Source organism: Microcebus murinus, chromosome 10, assembly GCF_040939455.1.
Source record: "Microcebus murinus isolate Inina chromosome 10, M.murinus_Inina_mat1.0, whole genome shotgun sequence".
Classification (NCBI taxonomy): domain Eukaryota; kingdom Metazoa; phylum Chordata; class Mammalia; order Primates; family Cheirogaleidae; genus Microcebus; species Microcebus murinus.
Genome location: NC_134113.1, coordinates 60713089 through 60734359, shown reverse-complemented (window position 1 = coordinate 60734359; position 21271 = coordinate 60713089). Strand labels below are relative to the sequence as shown.

Genomic DNA, 21271 nt, shown 5'->3' with positions numbered 1-21271 from the left:
TAGTTTCGGTTCTGCCACCATAGGGCAAGTTCTCGAAAATCAGCTGTTTCAGTCAGGGGGTAGTCCACTAATTGGACACCGCCTCCCCTTAGATATGGGGCGGGGTTTACTTGAGCTTCTCCACCAATCCCTGGAGCTGGAGGTGTGGTTTTGACCAGCTAGTTCCGCCCCGCGGGGAGGGCGGAGTTGTGGCGGGACCAATGAGCTCACAGTCTGAGGAAGGACTTTGGCGGAGTACCAGCCAATGTCAGGGTGCCGACTGGGAATGGGGAGCTCGGGGCTTCAGCGGCCGACTCAAGCCCTCTACAAAGGGGCGAGTCCGAAGGGCGTGTCGAAGTTGTGGGCGGGGCGGGAGGCTCTGTTTCTCTGGGGACCGGAAGTCGCGACCAAAGCCACTGGAGGGCGCGGGGACTGAGACCCTAACCAGGTATGGTCCCTGAGAGCGTGTGCGCCGGGGTAGGGGTCGGGTAAGAGTGAGAGTCCTCCCTTGGGAAGGGATGCTGGTCGTAGGGGGTACGCCCTGGACCGCCCAGCTTCTGTCCCCAGGTTGAAATAGGAGCTGTCGTCCGCTGCGTCCTGCCCAGCCTAGCTCCCCAACCCTAATGTCGTCCTCCCCAAAGTCCTCTGTGGGTTCCAACACCAGGGACCAGAGTTGCATTGTTACATTGGTTCGGTGTCTTAACCAATGCTTTTGCTTCTGCTTTGCATTATTTTTGATCTTCACCAGAAAACAATGTCCAAAAATAGATACGATTTATCATCTTTATTCGTTATGTAAAAAAGTATAAGACACTGAAAGGTGAAATTATTTGCCTAAGGTCACACACAAAATCCAGTTCATTTCAGAAAAGGTTATTGAATGCAAAATATGTGCCTTAAGAGAGTGAGAGATAACTGGAGAAAAAAAGTTTGAATGTATACAGCCCCTTAACCTCGATGTTTGCAATCTATTTGGAGAGACATGTTTCAGGGTTTTGGGGTTTTGTTTTTATTTTTTATTTTTTGCATTAATATATCAACACAGAGGTTTTGGGTTTTTGTTTGTTTTAATATTTAAATCTCAGGGCTTACTTGCTGCCTTGCTTCTTTAATACCAGCCACTTAGTTCCTCAAGAAATGACCTCATCATTTAAAAAATTTTTTTGTTTCTTAAAAGCAGTGCAGATACATAGTTTAAAAAGTCAAGCACTACTAAAAGGGTTAAAATGAAAAATAGGAGCCCCTGCCCAATCCCTCTCCTCCCCAGTTTCTAGAAGGGCAGCTTTATTTATTCCAGTGGAAAAGACTTTCCCACCCCAAACATTTTTCTTTGTTTTGTGATAAAATCATGTGACCTTTTTAGACCACAGACGTGCATGTTTGTTAGACTCAGCCTGCAACACAGTAAGTTTCCATTTCCTAAACAGACATCAGATGGCAGTGAAGAGAAAGGTGGAGAGAAAGATGCATGGTACAGCCTGCTTCGTGACAGGCATAAACCAGTTTTAAGTGAAAATTTTGGGTCTCGCAAAGTTAATCCATATGAAGAATCAGAGATTGACAGGTCATAAAAGTGTTACAGTTTTGCACAGCATTTAGACATCTTCTAGAAGAGAATTCCTACTTCCTACATAGAGGGCAGTTTATTTTTGTATTTTTTTTTAAGGCGGGTCAAGTTGAGAGGGCAGTTTAAAGAGTGTACTTAACTTATCTCCAAGAAGATTTTAGCTCCTAAAAAACTTCAGGGATACTAGAGATCATCCTGTAATAAATACTTAAGACTGTGGGACACTGTGGTTCACACCTGTAATCTTAACACTTGTGGAGGCTCCTGGCTACTTAAGGCCAGGAGTTTAAGACCAGCCAGGGCAACATCATGAGAACCTGTCTCTACAAAAAAGATTTTAAAAATTAGCCAGGTGTGGGACTCCAGTCCCAGCTACTCAGGAGGCTGAAGTGGGAGAATCATATGAGCCCAAGTGTTGGAGGTTGCAGTCAGCTATGATCATTCCACTACATTCCAGCCTGAATAAGAGCAAGACCCTATCTCTAAGATAACTAACTAAATAAATACTTGAGATTGACCCCGATCTTTAAATACTTTAGCATAAATAAACACAAACAAATTAAAAATAAATAATTAATTGAGAGACATAGATGAAATAGGACCATAGAAATATTATTGTTTGTTGAAGCTGGATGATAGGTACCTGGAAGATCTTTGTACTATTCACTGTACTTTGGTGTATGTTTGAAAATTACCATTAAAACAACAAGGCACATGTATTGGAACTATTAAATACAGATTGAGGATCCTTAATCCAAAAGTCCAAAATGCTCCAATATGCATTTCCTCTGAGTATCATGTCATTGCTCAAACAGTTTCAGATTTTAAAGCATTTTAGGCCGGGCACCGTGGCTCACGCCTGTAATCCTAGCACTCTGGGAGGCCGAGACAGGCGGATCGCTTGAGGACAGGAGTTCAAAACCAGCCTGAGCAAGAGCGAGACCCCGTCTCTACTATAAATAGAAAGAAATTAATTGACCAACTAAAAATATATATACAAAAAATTAGCCGGGCATGGTGGCACATGCCTGTAGTCCCAGCTACTCTGGAGGCTGAGGCAGTAGGATTGCTTGAGCCCAGGAGATTGAGGTTGCTGTGAGCTAGGACGCCATGGCACTCACTCTAGCCTGGACAACAAAGTAAGACTCTGTCTCAAAAAAAAAAAAAAAAAGATTTTAAAGCATTTTAGATTTTGGATTTTTGGATTAGGGTTGTTCAGCTGGTAAGTATATAATGCAAGTACTCAAAAAAAAAAAAAATCTGAACTCCAAAATGCTTCTGGTCCCAAGCATTATGGATAAGGGGTACTCAACCCATAGCACTCTTGGAAGAATATGCACCAAACTGATAACAGTGGTTACTTCTGGAGAATAGAGAGAGGCTCCCAACCAATCTTGGGAGTAGGGCCAATATTTTCTGAATTTTTTTTTTTTACTTTTATAACTTAAACATTTTAAATTAGTAATAATAAATAATCGTGAGACTGTGGACAATTTAGTCCAGCACAATATCTAATTGGGAACCTGCATCCTTCTGATTCAGAGCCCAAATGGCGCAGTGGGAGATGCTGCAGAATCTTGACAGCCCATTTCAGGATCAGCTACACCAGCTCTACTCACATAGCCTCCTGCCAATGGACATTCGACAGTACTTGGCTGTCTGGATTGAAGACCAGAACTGGTGAGGCCTTCAGGAAGTTGGGGGTGGTGACGAAGTTGATTCCTTTCTTCTTAGTCCCCAGGATTCTGGAAGTATCATAGGCAGAGGGTAGTTGGAAGGCCTCTGTACAGCAGCAGAAACACTAATCCTTTTTATTACTGCTCCCCAGGCAGGAAGCTGCACTGGGCGGTGATAATTCCAAGGCTAACATGCTACTCTTCCACTTCTTGGACCAACTGCACTATGAGTGTAGCCGCTGCAGCCAGGACCGTGAGCACTTGTTGCTATATCACAACTTGCGAAAGTTCTACCGGGACATTCAGGTACCTGCAGGAATTGGGAATACAAGGTAGGGCTGGGAGCTGAGTGCAGAGGAGTAAGGTGTGGGGTATGGAATAGCACCTCGAGGTGCAATGGGTGAGAGAGAAACAGATCTCGGGAAATGGGGACAGAGTCTGGATTTGGCAGATCGCTGGCAGAGAGAAGGGTAGGGTCTGCATGACACTGCTGGGAGGGTGCCAGGGTTTGGGGGTCCAATGATGAAAGGGAAAAGGCTATTAGGGACCCTTAAGGAAGGGGAAGTATTGGGGATATTGGTGTGGATAGTCTAGGGTAGTAGGCATTGGGGATAGTTGAATTGGATCAATTCATCTTTCCTCTTTTCCTACTCTAGGCATTTTCCCAGGGCCCTACTCAATTGGCTGAGATGATGTTTAATCTCCTTCTGGATGAAAAAAGAATTCTGATTCAGGCTCAGAGGGCTCAACTGGTGAGAACAATTTGGTGGTGACATTGGAAGCTCCTGGAGTAGAGAGGAACCATGGAAAGGACTCAGGGAATTTGTCTCATAACAGGATCCTCCCACATCTTGTGGTATAATTTCAGGCATGGATTTAGTAGCAGTCCCCAACCTTTTTTGTCACCAGGGACCGTTGTCATGGAAGAAAAATTTTCCATGGATGGGGCCAGTAGGGTATGGTTTCAGGATGATTCAAGTGCATTATATATATTGTGAATTTTATTTCTATTATTACATTGTAATAAATAATGAAATAATTATACAACTCACCATAGGTTGGGACCCCTGATTAATTGATGAATGGTCAGAGTTGAAATGTGCTCAGAGGCTCTTATTTCAGGAACAAAGCAACCCAGTTCTTGAAGCACCCATGCAAAGCCAGCAGCATGAGATTGAATCCCGGATCCTGGATTTAAGTGCTATGATGGAGGTTGGTAGATGTGGCAAGAGTTAGGGTGGGCAGGGCCTAGCCTACCTGCTCCCTCAGAAGCAGCCTCATCAGTGTCCCATCCCCTCTGCAGAAGCTGGTGAAATCCATCAGCCAACTGAAAGACCAGCAGGATGTCTTCTGCTTCCGATGTAACACTCAGATCAAAGGTAAGGTAGGAAGTACATTGAGGGGTGAGAGAAAGAAAAGTGCCTGCTAAGAGGCCAAGGTGGGAGCAGAAAGCTCCAGTGAGCAGTAGTCACTTTTGGCTACAGTCCACTGACTATAGTCCTGCTACCATGCAATGCTAGAAATGTCAGGGTGTGTTGTGGAGGTCAATTTGGAAGTGTGGCTGGGGAACAGCTAGTGAATGTTGAAGGAAATGCATGGAAAACCGACTTAGCAGATTGAGGGGGTGTCTGGTCTAAGCATGACCATTCAGAATTTGCCTGAGCATCCCACAGGTACCTGCTTTGCTTGGTTTCTCCTTCTTCCTCCAAAATTCCCCTTTCCTGACTCCAACTGGGACCCTGGACAGAAAGGAGAGGAGAACGATCCCATGATCTGACTCCTGCTCCTGCCATCCAGGGAGGGCATCCTCTTTGGACCCCCATCAGACCAGACAGCAGCAGCGTCTGCAAGAAACTGTCAATGAACTGGACAAAAAGAGAAAGGTGGGAAGCAGAGGACAGAGGGAGTGGGGAACTAGGAAAAATGAGGGATCTGGGTCCTTTGCCCCTTTGCCTTGGCTTCATTGTCTCCTTATTTGCAGTTGGATGGTGGAGTGCGATAGTGAGAGGTGCTCAGCATTCATGTTTTCTCTTTCCTAGGAGGTGCTGGATGCCTCTAAAGCACTGCTAGGCCGGTCAACGACCCTAATTGAGCTGCTGCTGCCAAAGTTGGAGGAGTGGAAAGTCCAGCAGCAAAAAGCTTGCATTGGAGCCCCCCTAGACAACGGATTGGAACAGCTGGAGAAATGGTGAGAGGTACTTCCTATCCTCACCCAATCTTTGCCCTCACCACCCCTATGAGTTGTAAGTTGTAATGCCCTGTGTACAGCAAGAGGGATTGTTCTCATTAGTTTCTGTTCCCCAGAATGATCCCAGCTCCCTTGTCTGACTGCAGCTGTACTCTGCTCTTCATCCTCACCACCCAGAAAGCCCAGAGCCCAGTTTTTTGGGGTTTTTTTGGTTTTTTTTAATATAAATTTTACTTTTATTTTTCTTTCTTTTTTCTTTTTTTATTTACACCAAAATGTTTTTGCCTACACCTCAGAACCCAGGTTTTGCTTCAGTGAAAGTCATGAATTAATCTACAATCTGGTTTTCCTTTTTAATCACTCAAGAAATATATTTCCTAATATTTTTTACTGCATTGAATATAATGCCAAACAAGAAAGGGAGAGAGGCCGGGCGTGGTGGCTCACGCCTGTAATCCTAGCTCTCTGGGAGGCCGAGGCGGGCGGATTGCTCAAGGTCAGGAGTTCAAAACCAGCCTGAGCAAGAGCGAGACCCTGTCTCTACTATAAATAGAAAGAAATTAATTGGCCAACTGATATGTATATAAAAAAAATTAGCCAGGCATGGTGGCGCATGCCTGTAGTCCCAGCTACTCGGGAGGCTGAGGCAGAAGGATCGCTCTAGCCCAGGAGTGTGAGGTTGCTGTGAGCTAGGCTGACGCCACGGCACTCACTCTAGCCTGGACAACAAAGTGAGACTCTGTCTCAAAAAAAAAAAAAAAAAAAGAAAGGGAGAGAGAGAAAGAGAGGAAAGGAAGGAAGAAAGGGAGGGAGGGAGGGAGGGAGGGAGAGGGAGGAAAGAGAGAAAGAGAGAGAAAGAAAGAATGAATGAATTACCTATTATCTAGTCTGAAACAGAAATTGAATCATATTGTTCATACTCTCGTGAAACCTGTGGGTTTTTAAAAAACTTAACAGTATGTTATAGTATTTACCTATTTTACTTCTAATGGCTGGATAATAGTCCCCTATATGGTGATAATTGAATTAACAAATTCCTATATTTAGGGTGGTCCAGTGGTAGTGGGTTGTCACAACTTATTAACATTAGTGTCACTAAAGTTGGTATTCAACCCCCCACTGCTAAATTTGACTGACTTTAAAAAAAAAAATTCCTATATTTGGACATGTAGTTTATTTTGTTATTTTTTTCCTACTAAACTCTTTATTTTATAGTAATTATATTGTGACATAGGAAAAATCACTAATGTGTCCTTGAATATACTTGAAAAATACCTACTTTTTAAATATTTTCTCATGAGAACATTCTTTATAATTTAGACTTTTTTTTTTTTTTTTGAGACAGAGTCTCACTTTGTTGCCCAGGCTAGAGTGAGTGCCGTGGCGTCAGCCTAGCTCACAGCAACCTCAAACTCCTAGACTCAAGTGATCCTCCTGCCTCAGCCTCCCGAGTAGCTGGGACTACAGGCATGTGCCACCATGCCCGGCTAATTTTTTCTATATATGTTAGTTGGCCAATTAGTTTCTTTCTCTTTATAGTAGAGACCGGGGTCTCGCTCTTGCTCAGGCTGGTTTCGAACTCCTGACCTTGAGCAATCCACCTGCCTCGGCATCTCAGAGTGCTAGGATTACAGGCCTGAGCCACCATGCCTAGCCTATAATTTAGACTTTTAAAAATATACCTCAGGCCAGGCTCGATAGCTCACGCCTATAATCCTAGGCATTGAGAACTTTCAGATCTTCTCTTCTGTTTGGAAATATACAATATATGTTGTTAACTATAGTCACTCTACTGTGCTATCAAACATTAGAACTTATTCCTTCTGTTTAACTGTATATTTGTACCCATTAACCAACCTTTTTTCATCACCTTACCCCCCCACACACACCCTTCCCAGCTTCTGGTAACTGTTATTCTACACTCTACCTTCATGAGATTAAAGTTTTTTAACATTCACCCATGAGTAAGAACACATAACATTCATCTTTCTGTGCCTGGTTTATTTCACTTAACATAATGACCTCCACTTCCATCCATGTTGCAGAAAATGACAGGATTCTTTTTAATGGCTGAATAGTATTCCATTATATATATATGTATACACACCACTTTTTTGGGGGGAGGGGCTGGCTTCCAACTAACTTGCATACACAACATTTTCTTTATCTAGTCATCTGTTGATGGACACTTAGGTCAATTCCATATCTTAGCTATTTTGTTTTACTGTTTTTTGTTGTTGGGTTTTTTTTTTTATTGTTACAAGTCGGTCCACCTGGGGCCTAATCCTGGCATGGCCATTTCCTAGCTGTGTGACCTTAGCCAAGTCACTGCACCTCTCTGAGCCTTTCCTCTGGAGTAACACATAAGTGGGGAACATGCTAGTCAATTGGGGTCACACTCACACATCTAGCACATGCCCTGTCGCCAGCACCTGCCAGCCACCCATCCTCCCCTCCTCCTGTACTGAGGCGGAAGTGCCACAGCGGCAGGGCTCAGGCCCCGACTGTTTTAGACTCCAAAACTCCAAGCTGTAAATGTGTCAGTGCAGAGCAAAAAGGTGGCTGGGAGGAAACGTGCTGAGCCCTCAACACTGGCGGGGGGGCGATTGTAGTGACTGTATTTTTCTCCTTTTTATCTTTAATGTCTTAATTTCCTTACTTGTGAATTAGGAAAATATAAAGGAAAAAAAAAAGATGCTGAGAGAATGGGGGCCATGAGTTTAGGTTACAGTCACATTTAAAAAAAATAAAACCCTATTTAAAGATGTAGCTCCTGTTTACTCCTGGGGCGGAGGGGCGAGGCCAGGCAGGCCTGGGCTTGGGAGTACAAGGCAGGGCCTTGCTTTACCCGCCCCCCCATCTCCACACAGTCCCCATCCCCAGTGAGGACACACAGGGCAGGAGGATTCCTTGAGCTCACAGGTTCAAGACCAGCCTAGGCAAGAGCAAGACCCTGTCTCTGCTAAAAATAGAATAATTAGGCCGGGCGCTGTGGCTCACGCCTGTAATCTCAGCACTCTGGGAGGCTGAGGCGGGCGGATAGTTTGAGCTCAGGAGTTGGAGACCAGCCTGAGCAAGAGTGAGACCCAGTTTCTACTAAAAATAGAAAGAAATTAATTGTTCAACTAAAAATTAATAGAAAAATTAGCTGGGCAAGTTGGTGCACACCTGTAATCCCAGCTACTCAGGAGGCTGAGGCAGGAGGATTGCTTGAGCCCAGGAGTTTGAGGTTGCTATAAGCTAGGCTGACGCCATGGCACTCTAGCTGGGACAACAAGAATGAGATTCTGTCTTTTTTTTTTTTTTTTTTGAGACAGAGTCTCGCTTTGTTGCCCAGGCTAGAGTGAGTGCCGTGGCGTCAGCCTAGCTCACAGCAACCTCAAACTCCTGGGCTCGAGCGATCCTTCTGTCTCAGCCTCCCGAGTAGCTGGGACTACAGGCATGCGCCACCATGCCCGGCTAATTTTTTATATATATATCAGTTGGCCAATTAGTTTCTTTCTATTTATAGTAGAGACGGGGTCTCGCTCTTGCTCAGGCTGGTTTTGAACTCCTGACCTTGAGCAATCCACCCGCCTCGGCCTCCCAGAGAGCTAGGATTACAGGCGTGAGCCACCGCGCCCGGCCAGATTCTGTCTTAAAAAAATAAATAAATAAATAAAATAGGCTGGGTGCAGTGGCTCATGCCTGTAATTCTAGCACTCTGGGAGGCTGAGGCAGGCGGATTGCTTGAGGTCAGGAGTTCGAAACCAGCCTGAGCAGGAGTGAGACCCTGTCTTTACTATAAATAGAAAGAAATTAATCGGCCAACTAATACATATAGAAAAAAAAAAAAATTAGCTGGGCATGGTGGTGCATGCCTGTAGTCCCACTTACTCAGGAGACTGAGACAGTAGGATTGCTTGAGCCCAGGAATTTGAGGTTGCTGTGAGCTAGGCTGACGCTAGGGCACTTACTCTAGCCTGGGCAACAAAGTGAGACTCTGTTTCAAAAAAATAGAATTAGCCTGTTGTGATGGTGCGGGCCTATAGCCCCAGCTACTTGGGAGGCTGAAGTAGGAGGATTGCTTGAGCCCAGGAGTTTGAGATTGCAGATTCCTATAGCCCAGGAGTTTGAGATTATGATGACACCACTGCACTCTAGCCTGGGCAATGGAGCGAGACCCTGTCCCCCCCAAAAAAGAAGGATGGATTCTATATCCAGACTACTTGGGATCACATACAATATTCGTTCTTTACTAGTTGAATGACCTTGAGCAAGTCACTTAAACTTTCTGTGCCTCAGTTTTATCATCTGTAAAATGGAGGATAATAATGGTACCTGCCTTCGGGTTGTGGTGAGGATTAATATGTGTAAAATTGTACATAGCAAACCTCATATGAAAATGAGCTATAATTATGTTAGCAAATGTTTTATCAGTTTTGAATGTGAAAATGGTTTTTTTCATTTCTTATATTACGAATCATGTTAAATAATCTTTCGTAAGCTTCCTGGATTCTTTTTTTGCCCCAATCAGTTTCTTCCTTGCTTTCTTTCTTTTCTTTTCTTTTTCTCTTTTCTTCTTCTTCTTCTTCTTCTTCTTCTTCTTTTTTTTTATTAGAGACAGGGTCTGGCTCTGCTGCCCAGCCTTTAGTGCAGTGTCACGATCATAGCTCATTGCAGCCTCAAACTCCTAGGCTCAGGCGATCCTCTTGCCTCAGTCTCCTTAGGACCTAGGACCACAGGCATGTGCTATCTTACTCAACTAATTTTTTAATTTTTTTACAGAGATCAGGTCTCTCTGTGTTGCCTAGGCTGGTCTCAAACTCCTGGCCTCAAGTGATCCTTTCACCTGAGTCTCCCAAAATTCTGGGATTACAGGCATGAGCCACCATGCCCAATCAGTTTGTGACTCTCCATGTATTTAAGGAGAGCTCTGGGAGTCTATATGGGGGCTCCAGGAAACTCACGGAATCTCTCTCCCTGGATTCTGTCATCCAGGTTCACAGCTGGAGCAAAGCTGTTGTTTCACCTGCGGCAGCTGCTGAAGGAGCTGAAGGGATTGAATAACCTGGTTAGGTACCAAGCTGACCCTCTGACCAAGGTGGACCTGCTGAAGGCCCAGGTCACAGAGTTGCTACAGCGTCTGCTCCACAGGTCTAGAAGCCAGGGAGGGACCTCTAGGAAGGGAAGGAACAGGGGGAGCCATTCTTATATACTGAGCTGCATATTCTTTCCACACCTCTCTCCCCAGAGCTTTTGTGGTAGAAAATCAGCCCTGCATGCCTCAAACTCCCCATCGACCCCTCATCATCAAAACTGGGAGCAAGTTTGCCGTGCGAACAAGGTTGGCATTTCAGAACTCATTCCTGCTTCCAACCCTGCCGCTGTGCATTTTCTGGCTTTAGAGATCCTCCTACTCTTGTTCTTTTCTTCTCCCTTCCCTCTCAATCCCCCTACCTCTTCTAATAGCTTCCCTTATCTTTTTCAAACATCTGTCTGGCCTATCCAGGAGGTGGAGGTTGACAATTTCTCCCCATCTACCTCCCTTCCCCCAGGCTGCTGGTGAGACTCCAGGAAGGCAATGAGTCACTGACTGTGGAAGTCTCTATTGACAGGTAAATTGGGTCACGTGAAGGGTAGGACCAAAGGGTGGCCGGTTGTTGGGGTGAAGGAGATACCCAGTCTTCACAGTTGAGCCCTGGGGCTGTCTTCTTCCCCCTTACGTTCCTACCTTATAGAGATAATAATTCATCTTTTTTGTTAAACATTTACTGTGTGACATGCAGCCTGTCACGTACTCATTTAATTTTCATAGCAACCCCATGAATTAGGTATGACCAATATGTCATACAAAGCAGGAAACTAGCACAGAAATTATTTCTGTTTTGCAAGGCCACATAGCTAGTCAGCTGCAGAGTCGGGTTTGAACCCAGGTCTATCTCCTATATTATTTTACTTCCAAATGATTTTTTGTGTGTATTTTTTTTTTCAGGAATCCTCCTCAATTACAAGGGTAGGTGCCTGACAAGGACACTGCGAACATTTGTACACTGCATGACCTATACAATCACCTTCAGCAGTCCTGGTGGGAGCACACACAGGGAGGAGAAAGATTTGGGTGGGATATGGACAAAGGGAGAAAGGGAAATGAAGTGGAACTTTTGCTGTTTTCCTGCTGAATTTTTACAATAACATTGTTCCTTGTCTCCATATATCTTCTTCCTCCTGGAACAGCTTCCGGAAATTCAACATTCTGACCTCAAACAGGAAAACTTTGACCCCTGAGAAGGGGCAGAGTCAGGGCTTAATTTGGGACTTTGGCTACCTGGTAAGAAAGGCTACTATCTTAGGCTTCTAGTCTAAAGGAACAGGCTGGGGGATGTTCCCAGACCTTGAGATGACTTGAGGGAAAACAGGGATTCTGGGGATCCTAGGGTCCCCACACTGGCATTTTTCTCTCCTTCCCCTCAATTTGCAGACTCTGGTAGAGCAACGTTCAGGTGGCTCAGGAAAGGGCAGCAATAAGGTGAGGGCTGGACAGAGGACTGGGGAGCAGGAGGAACTTGCCAAAGGGCTCTCTGATCACCGTGTCTTTGGCTGTCCTAGGGGCCACTAGGTGTGACAGAGGAACTGCATATCATCAGCTTCACGATCAAATACACCTACCAGGGCCTGAAGGAGGAGCTGAAAGTGAGTGAAAGTGGAGGGCAGGGAGAGATGAAGCAGGTTCGGAAGAAGGCATAGGGAGGGGGTAAACAGAAGCCTCTTGGGTGGGAGATCACCCCTTCCCCTACCAAATGTCTGCAGCTAGGAACATCACATCCTGCCTCTGTGATTCTTATATTCCCCCTAGACGGACACCCTCCCTGTGGTAATTATTTCTAACATGAACCAACTCTCGATTGCCTGGGCCTCCGTTCTCTGGTTCAATCTGCTCAGCCCAAACCCACAGGTAGGAGGCGAAGGGTAAACAGGAGGGATATGGAAGCTTGGTATGCCGGGCTGCTTCTGAACCATGCTGCCCTCCACCCACCCCTGCAGAACCAGCAGTTCTTCTCCAGCCCTCCCAAGGCCCCCTGGAGCTTGCTGGGCCCTGCTCTCAGTTGGCAGTTCTCCTCCTATACTGGCCGAGGCCTGGACCCGGAGCAGCTGAGCATGCTGAGAAACAAGCTGTTTGGTACAGATGTCCGTCTTGTCTCTCAGCCTTTCCCCAGCCCTAGTCTTCTCTGGCCCTCTGTCCTGTCTATCCCAGGATCTCTGGCCTCCTTTGTCATCTGAACCATTTGTGACTATCTGTCCCACAGGGCAGAACTCTAAGGTTGAGGATGCATTGTTGTCCTGGGCTGACTTCACTAAGGTAACACCCTGCATCCTGTGTAGCTAGATCTCACCCCCAGTCCAAATACTGGCGCCTTCCCACATCAGTCCTTCCCCACACCAGGGGCAATTCCTCATCTCTTCCTGCCTTTCCATTCCTCCTTCAGCGAGAGAGTCCCCCTGGCAAGCTCCCATTCTGGACATGGCTGGACAAAATTCTGGAGCTGGTACATGACCACCTGAAGGATCTCTGGAATGACGGGTAAGGCCTTGGTCAGCCTTCTGGCGCGGACCCATGCTTTCTGGGTCTGAGAGTGGACTCCGTGCGCCCTCATGTGGCAAACAGAGAGAACAAAAACTGGTGCAAGGTTACACCCCTCACATTTGTAATAATAGTTGTAGGGGTAGCCAGTATTTGTGAAGCATCTACTATGTTCCAGAGCCTGCTGGGTGCGCTTCGTGAATTATCTCATTTAATCTTTACAACTACACTGAGTGGTGGGTTTTGGTACCTTCATTTTTTTTTTTTTAATATGAAAGGGGGGTAGTCAGGAGCAGAGTTCAATTTCCTTTTTTTTTTTTTTGTGACAGGGTCCCACTTTGTCACTGTGGGTAGATTGCAGTGATGTCATCATAGCTCACAGCAACCTCAAACTCCTGGGTTCAAGTGATCCTCTTGCCTCAGCCTCCCGAGTAGATGGGACTACAGGCTCGAGCCATGACACCAGGCTGATTTTTCTATTTTTAGTAGAGATAGGGTCTTGCTCTAGCTCAGGCTGGTCTTTTTTTTTTTTTGAGACAGAGTCTCGCTTTGTTGCCCAGGCTAGAGTGAGTGCCGTGGTATCAGCCTAGCTCACAGCAACCTCAAACTCCTGGGCTCAAGCAATCCTTCTGCCTCAGGCTCCCGAGTAGCTGGGACTACAGGTATGCGCCACCATGCCCGGCTAGTTTTTTCTATATATATATTAGTTGGCCAATTAATTTCTTTCTAATTTTATAGTAGAGACAGGGTCTTGCTCTTGTTCAGGCTGGTCTCAAACTCCTGACCTCGAGCAATCCGCCCTCTTCAGCCTCCCAGAGTACTAGGATTACAGGTGTGAGCTACTGCGCCCAGCCTCTCAGGCTGGTCTTGAACTCCTGAGCTCAAGCAGTCCTCCTGCCTTGGCGTCCCAGAGTGCTGGGATTACAGGTGTGAGCCACCTTGCCCAGCCTGCTACCTTCATTTCAAGGGAGGAAACTAAGTCTCAGCAAAGTTAAAGAACTTACCCAAGGGACAGAGTTGGGATTCAAATGCAGATTTATGGGACTCCCAAGCTCATGTTCTTTCTATGATGCTGCCTACTGATTTGTACAGCACTTGGCTTTTGCCCCCTGCCCCCCATCTTTTTCTTGTTTTTTTAAGAGACAGGGTTCTCACTCTGTCACCCAGGCAGGAATGCAGTAACTAGCACCTGGCCTTTAAAACTGCTTTTCTGCTAGGTGTGTTGGCTCATGCCTGTAATCCCAGCACTTTGGGAGGCTGAGGTGAAAGGATCTTTTTATCCCAGGAGTTGGAGACTAGTTTAGCCAACATAATGAGACCCCAACTCTACAAAAATTTTTAAAAATTAGCTGAGTGTAGTGGTGTGTGCCTGTAGTCCCACATATTTGGGGGTCTGTAGCAAGAACATCACTTGAGCCCAGGAGTTTGAGGTTGCAGTGAGCTATGATGATGCCACTGTACTGTAGCCCGGGCAACAGAGTGAGACCCTGTCTCCAAAAAAAAAAGTGTGTTTCATCTGTATGATCTTACTGAATCCTTGCATCTCTTCAAACCCTGGGAGGGTGGATATTGTCAGTGATGTGAAGTGAGTTGGACAAGATGGAAAAGTTTGTAAGTGGTAGAGCTAGCCCCAAAACCTGGTGCTCTTTTCCCATACAAGAGGAGGGAGGGGCAGGGGCACTGGGGAAGGGGTGTTTCTCACAACTGTTTTCTGTGTTCCAGACGCATCATGGGCTTTGTGAGCCGGAGCCAGGAGCGCCGGCTGCTGAAGAAGACCATGTCTGGCACCTTTCTACTGCGCTTCAGTGAATCATCTGAAGGGGGCATTACCTGCTCCTGGGTGGAGCACCAGGACGATGGTCAGCTGCTCTGCCCAGCCATTCCCACAGCCTCTCCTTTCTGCCTGGCTCTCCTTTTGCGCCTCTGCTTGCCCTTGGCTTCCCTGGCTCTGTCCTGAATCCCTTAGCAGGTTTGGGGTTGGAAAGTGAGAATGGGGAACTCCCTGGCCCAGCCTGCCTGTCTCTGCATCCACTTTCCAGATAAGGTGCTCATCTGCTCGGTGCAACCTTACACCAAGGAGGTGCTGCAGTCACTCCCGCTAACTGAAATCATCCGCCACTACCAGCTGCTCACTGAAGAGAATATCCCCGAGAACCCACTGCGCTTCCTCTATCCCCGAATCCCCCGGGATGAGGCTTTTGGGTCCTACTACCAGGAGAAAGGTGGGAATCATTGACATACTTCATTCCTAGATTGCAGGCATCCTCAGACACCCATAAATCTAACTCCTTCCTTTCAAACATGGAGAAACTGATATGCAAAGAAGTTTAGGGATTTGTCCATGGGATACTGTTAGTTAGTAGGGGGATATGACTGTCAAGACCATCTGCCCTAAGGGGCCCTTGGGCTTTGTGTCCAACCCACTAATCTCCTTCTTCCTGTATATGTCCCCACAGTTAATCTCCAAGAACGGAGGAAATACCTGAAACATAGGCTCATTGTGGTCTCTAACAGGTGAGCTATAAAACCCATCCCCCTAATCCTTTTAGGCTGATATACAGTGACTAATCTGTCCAATTCCAATCTTTCCAACCTTCTCTACCTACTGACCCACCAGTTTTTTCTTGTTCTTAGCCCTCCAGTTTTTTGCTGTTCTTCTAGTCTCTCTCCTCTCTCATGTTTTCCTGCTGCCATCCTTAGGTTGACTCCACAGGGGTTCCTTGGTAATAATGGTCATAATCACTGGGCAGCTACTTGATGCCAGGAATGGGACTAGATAGTCTTGCTCAGGCTGGTTTCAAACTCCTGACCTCGAGCAATCCTCCCGCCTCGGCCTCGGCCTCCCAGAGTGCTAGGATTGCAGGCATGAGCCACCGCGCCCGGCCGGGACTAGATTTTTAAAAAACATTTTCTTTTTCTTTTTTTTGCTAAAGAAGCAAGTTCTAGGCCGGGTGCAGTGGCTCACGCCTGTAATCCTAGCACTCTGGGAGGCTGAGGCTGGCGGATCGCTTGAGGTCAGAAGTTCGAAACCAGCCTGAGCAAGAGCGAGACCCCGTCTCTACTAAAAATAGAAAGAAATTAATTGGCCAACTAATATATATAGAAAAAATTAGCCGGGCATCGTGGCGCATGCCTGTAGTCCCAGTTACTCGAGAGGCTGAGGCAGCAGGATTGCTTGAGCCCAGGAGTTTGAGGTTGCTGTGAGCTAGGCTGATGCCACACCACTCACTCTAGCCTGGGCAACAAAGTGAGACTCCGTCTCAAAAAATAAATAAATAAATAAAAATAAATTTAAAAAAATTAAAACAAAAAAGAAGCAAGTTCTAAAAAATCTTAAAAAACATTTTCCATTTAATTCTTATGAGAACCCATTAGAGGCACGTGCAGTGTGGCTCATGCCTGTAATCCTAGCACTCTGGAAAGCCAAGGCAGGAGGATTGCTTGAGTTTAGGAGTTCAAGACCAGCCTGAGCAAGTGCGAGACCCTGTCTCTACTAAAAGTAGAAAAATTAGCCAGGTGTGGTGGCATGTGTCTGTAGTTCCAGCTAGTCAAGAAGCTGAGGTAGGAGGATCGCTTGAGCCCAGGAGTTGGAGGTTGCAGTGAGCTATGATGATGCCAACTGCACTCTAGCGTGGGCGACAGAGTGAGACTCCGTCTCAAAAAACAAAACCCAACTGAGTAGATAATGATAGCCACATTTATTAAAAAATTATTATGTGCTAGACACTAGGCTAAATTCTTTGTGTTCATGTTCTCATTTTATACAATCTTCACAATAATCCTGTCAGGTAAACACTATTATTATTTTCAGCTGAGGAAACTGAAGTTTGGAATAGTAAAGTGGCATAGCTAAGGTACATAGCTAATAAATTATACATGTTTGTCACATTCCAAAGTCCTGCTTTTAACCATCCTACTGCCTCTCAAGAATCATTAGGGGAACTGGGCATGGCAGTTCACACCTGTAATCCTAGCACTTTGGGAGGCTGAGGTGGGAGGATTGCTTGAGGCCAAGAGTTCATAACCAGCCTGAGGAAGAACTAGACTCTGTCTCTACAAAAAAAAAAAAAAAAAAAATTAGCTGGGTGTGGTGGCTCATGCCTGTAGTCCCAGCTACTTGGGAGGCTAAAGCAGGAAGATTGATTGGGTCCAGGAGTTTAAAGTTGCAATGAGCTAGGAGGACACACCACTGTGCTCTATCCCAGGTGACAGAGTGAGACCCTGTCTCAAAAAAAAAAAAATTTTTTTTAGGAGCTGGACACAGTGGCACATACCTGTAATATCAGTGCTTTGGGAGGCCAATGCCAGAGGATCACTTGAATGAAGGAGTTTGAGACAAGCCTGGGCAACATAGCAAGACCCCTCTCTCTATAAAAAATTTAAAAATTAGCTGGGCATGTTGGTGTGCACCTTTAGTCCTAGCTACTCAGGAGGCTGAGGCAGGAGGATTGCTTGGGCCCAGGAATTTGAGGCTGCAGTGAGCTATGATCATGCCACTGTACTCCAGCCTGGGCAACAGAGTGAGACACTGCCTCTAAAAAAGAAAAAATTATTATATATTGTTGTTCCTACTTACAGATGATAAATCTGAGGCTCAGAGAAGTTAGGGAACTTGCCTAAGGTCACTCAGCTAGTAAATGAAAGGGTTCAAACTCTAGCAAGCCTGATTCTAAAGCTCATGTTCTTTAGCCTTCTGCTCTACTGTCTTGTTAGGTTAGAGAGACAGCTTCTGCTTGCTCTGTCATTCCCTACTTCATCTAAATCATTGAGCCCTGTGACCTTTGTCTGTCTTTGGATTATCCAGACAGGTGGATGAGCTGCAACAACCAATAGAGCTTCATCTGGAGCCAGAGCTGGAATCGTTAGACCAGGAGCCAAGGCTGGTACCAGAGCCAGAGACAGGGCTAGGCCTGGATTTAGAGCCACTACTGAAGGCAGGGCTGCATCTGGAACCAGCACGAGAACCTGTGCTGGAGCCCATGCTGGAGCTCACTCTGGGGCCCGTGCTAGAGCCCACTCTGAAGCACACCCTGGAACCTACTCTGGAGCCCCTGCTGGAGCACACTCTGGAACCTGTGCTAGAGCCCAAGCTAGAGCCGGTTCCAGAGCCCACACTATGCTTCGCATCACAAAGAGTACCAGAGCCAAACCTAATACCTATATCACAGCCAGTGCCAGAGCCAGATTTACCTCGTGATCTGAGACACTTGAATACTGAGGAAATGGAAAGTAAGTGTTGAGATGGGGCCAGGGAAGGGGACACACAGTCTACTTCCCATCTCCCTTCCCTCACCCATTACAGAAAAAGCTAAGCTTCAAGCTCCTCATTGGAGAGAGGCTCATTTCCTTATGATTCCTTTTATTAGAAAATTCAGATTTCTTCCCCCACACCTCCCTGTTCCTCCATCCCCCAAGTTCTCCCTCAGGCCCTGTCCAGCCCTTTCCTACCATCCTCCCTCACTTTCCCTGCTGGGTGGGGAGCTCCCAACTAAAATCAGGGCCTGACTTTTTTCTCTGGATATCCTAGTCTTTAGAAACTGTATAAACATTGAAGAAATCATGCCAAATGATGACCCGCTGTTGGCTGGCCTGAACACCGTGGATAGAAACTGTATAAAGATTGAAGAAATCATGCCAAATGGTGATCCGCTGTTGGCCGGCCAGAACACCATGGATGAGGCTTACAGCTCCCGCCCCAGCCATTTCTACACTGATGAACCTTTGATTCCTTCTGACTACTAGGAACTACGTTTCCCCTGTTCTTTCCGTATCTCTTACCCCTCCTACCCCGTGATGTTGCTCACACATCATGATGTTGCTCTCCACGGTTGGGAAATCAGGCATGTGCCCTTTCTAAGCTGGGTTAACCCAGGGGTTTAGGGTGAGAAGTAAAAGCATAACATGGGTGTGGAGGGGGCAGCCATGAATCAGAATGGGTGCTGGCAGTAGTTCTAAATAGGCTCCTGGAGGCTGCCCGATGTGCTGGGAGGTACAGGTGTCCTGGGGACAGGCCAGTTGGGAAGTACTTGGAGGGCTCAGGGCAGTGGCTTTTTTTTCCTGTATGGAAGGATTTCAACATTTTAATAGCTGGTAAGCCTAAATTGGTACAAACTAGCATTGGACCTTGGTGGGGAGCACAGAAATATGATAGGACTCCATTTCTTTCTTCTGATTCCTTTATGTATCTGGGATAACTTTTCCTTTCTTCTCTCCTTCACTTCTGACTCAAGTTTTAAATTTCTTCTTTCCCTGCAGGGGCTGAGAGCTCTCTGCCTCAGCCCACCATATCACGCTCCACCCTGTAGAAAGGAAGAGGAGGCTGATCCTCTTCTTACGAGTCTCCTCCCTTGCTCTGCCCCTAAGCTGGCCACAACCATTCCTCCCCCATAAAATGATTCTTCCAATCTAATGTGCCTGTGAAGCTTTGCACGCCATATTGTGCCACCTAGTCCCCATTTTCCCAGTGCTTAGGAGACAGATCACTCCTGGAGGCTGGGGATGGTAGGGTTGCTGGGAATTCAGGAATTCCTTTTTAAAGTATTGGATAGAATTTGGTGTTTTTACAAAGGAAGAGAAGCACTGGGTCTTAGCTATTTCTCTATTATAATATTATTCCCTTTCTTTTGTACAATATATAGTTTACCTAAAAGGAATGTGTCTATTCCTTGGATGTAGGCCTGGGCTAAGACCAAGTTCCTGGAACTTAAAACCTTAAAGGTTTATCACAGGACTCTGGACAACCTCACACCTTGGCCATTCCTAGGGTACCCCAGGGGGCACCTGCCATTGCTCTAAGATGTGCTTCTAGTGTAACTTGCCACATAAATGAAAGAGGTCCTGCACACATGGCTGTTTCCTACCTGGTATGTCAGAGAAACAGTCCTGTTCAGAAAGCAGCCCTTTTGAGCAGAAATGGCTAATAAACTTTTTGCTCACCTGAAAGTGTTTCATCTCTGAACTTCTTTACTACTTACAAAAACGAATGTCCTGGTCCAGGTGTGATAGATCATACCTGTAATCTCAGCACTCTGGGAGGCCGAGATGGGAGGACCTCTTGAGCTCAGGAGTTAAAACCAGCTTGAGCAAGAGCTAGAGCTCATCTCTACTAAAAATAGAAAAAAAATTAGCTGAGGAACTAAGAAATATAAGAAATTAGCCAGGCATAGTGGTACACACCTGTAGTCCCAGCTACTTGGGAGGCTGAGGCAGGATTGCTTGAGCCCAGGAGTTCGAGGTTGCTGTGAGCTAGGCTGATGCCAGGGCACTCTAGCCTAGGCGACAGAGCGAGACTCTGTCTCAAAAACAAACAACCCCCCCAAAACACCTAATGTCCTTAAGGACACCAACAAACTATATAGTACTGAGGTCAGCAAACTGTGGCCTCTCCTCCACCCTCCCCCATATGCCCATTTTGTCATGTTTCTTCTTCCCTCCCTATTTGGAGAAGCCCATCCTCCCTTAGACTCTCAAGGGGCAGAGAATAATTATATAACTATCCTATTGTCACTCAGCTGGTTGGTGGCAAAGCCAAGATATAAACCTGGGTCTGAATCCAAAGCCCATGCTTTTTTTATGCTGCAACTATGGAAAAAAGGAAAGGAAATTATCACTAGCCCCATCCCCTCGTCTTTTTTTCAAAGATAGTTTAGTTCCCCTTGGTTGACCAAACTCCTAAAGGGCCCACAGATGTCCTTTAAAGGAGAATCCCATTGGCTTGGGAGATTTACCTTTATCTTCCTGGAGTGCCTTCCTGCTCAAAACTGAGCTCTGACATTTGATCCTGCAATGACCAGGGCTCCTGTCTTTGGCCAGATATACTCTTAGCCAAGAAAGTAGGGAAGGAGGCACTGGATCAGGGAGCAAGTGACCCCACTTCCCAATCTCAATCCCTTGTGATCCCATTCTGCTTTCTCAGCCATACAGGGATTAATATCAAAAAGATCCCAGTTATTCTATACACCAAGGGGTCATGAGAAAATACCACTTTCCACTGTAGCCCTTTGTGGGGCGCGGTGTCAACGCCATTACAAGTTGGCGCCTGTTTCCGGCTTTGCCTAGAGCAGCAAACAAGTTCAGCGCACGCGCAATTGTCGGTTGCCCTGTGGCGCGAGCATGCAAACGAAGGGTCCTGCTATGGACTAATGCTTTGGTGGCTCGACAGCTGAGCGGCCTATCCCAGCTTAGGGGTTGTGCTTCTAGGGTATATAGCAGCCTGCGCGCTGCCGGGCTGGGTCTTCTGCATCATGTAAGTCTAAAGGGAACCCCATTAAAGCACTGTCAGAAGAACTCCGGTTGCCGCG

The 21271-nt window shown here is 46.3% G+C and overlaps 1 protein-coding gene across 1 annotated transcript; it reads left to right on the top strand.

Moving 5' to 3' along the window:
• Positions 1-277: 277 nt before the first annotated feature.
• On the top strand, positions 278-21257 carry STAT2 (signal transducer and activator of transcription 2). Its single transcript, XM_012753863.3, has 24 exons — positions 278-427; positions 3089-3226; positions 3375-3528; positions 3879-3974; positions 4345-4434; positions 4526-4601; positions 5020-5105; positions 5262-5410; positions 10391-10546; positions 10644-10736; positions 10948-11007; positions 11385-11405; positions 11627-11720; positions 11871-11918; positions 11999-12082; positions 12246-12344; positions 12434-12569; positions 12697-12749; positions 12877-12971; positions 14694-14830; positions 15011-15193; positions 15428-15485; positions 17776-18200; positions 18499-21257. Exons 2-24 carry the CDS (start codon positions 3096-3098, stop codon positions 18711-18713), a joined length of 2739 nt encoding a protein of 912 aa, XP_012609317.1. The 5' UTR covers positions 278-427; positions 3089-3095; the 3' UTR covers positions 18714-21257.
• The last annotated feature ends 14 nt before the right edge of the window (positions 21258-21271 follow it).

Coding starts and splice junctions, on each gene's coding strand:
- STAT2 (XM_012753863.3), top strand. CDS start 3,096: ATGGCGCAGTGGGAGATGCTGCAGAATCTTGACAGCCCATTTCAGGAT. Junction 12,750..12,876: donor CCTGGGCTGACTTCACTAAG/GTAACACCCTGC, acceptor TTCCTCCTTCAG/CGAGAGAGTCCCCCTGGCAA. Junction 15,194..15,427: donor GTCCTACTACCAGGAGAAAG/GTGGGAATCATT, acceptor ATGTCCCCACAG/TTAATCTCCAAGAACGGAGG.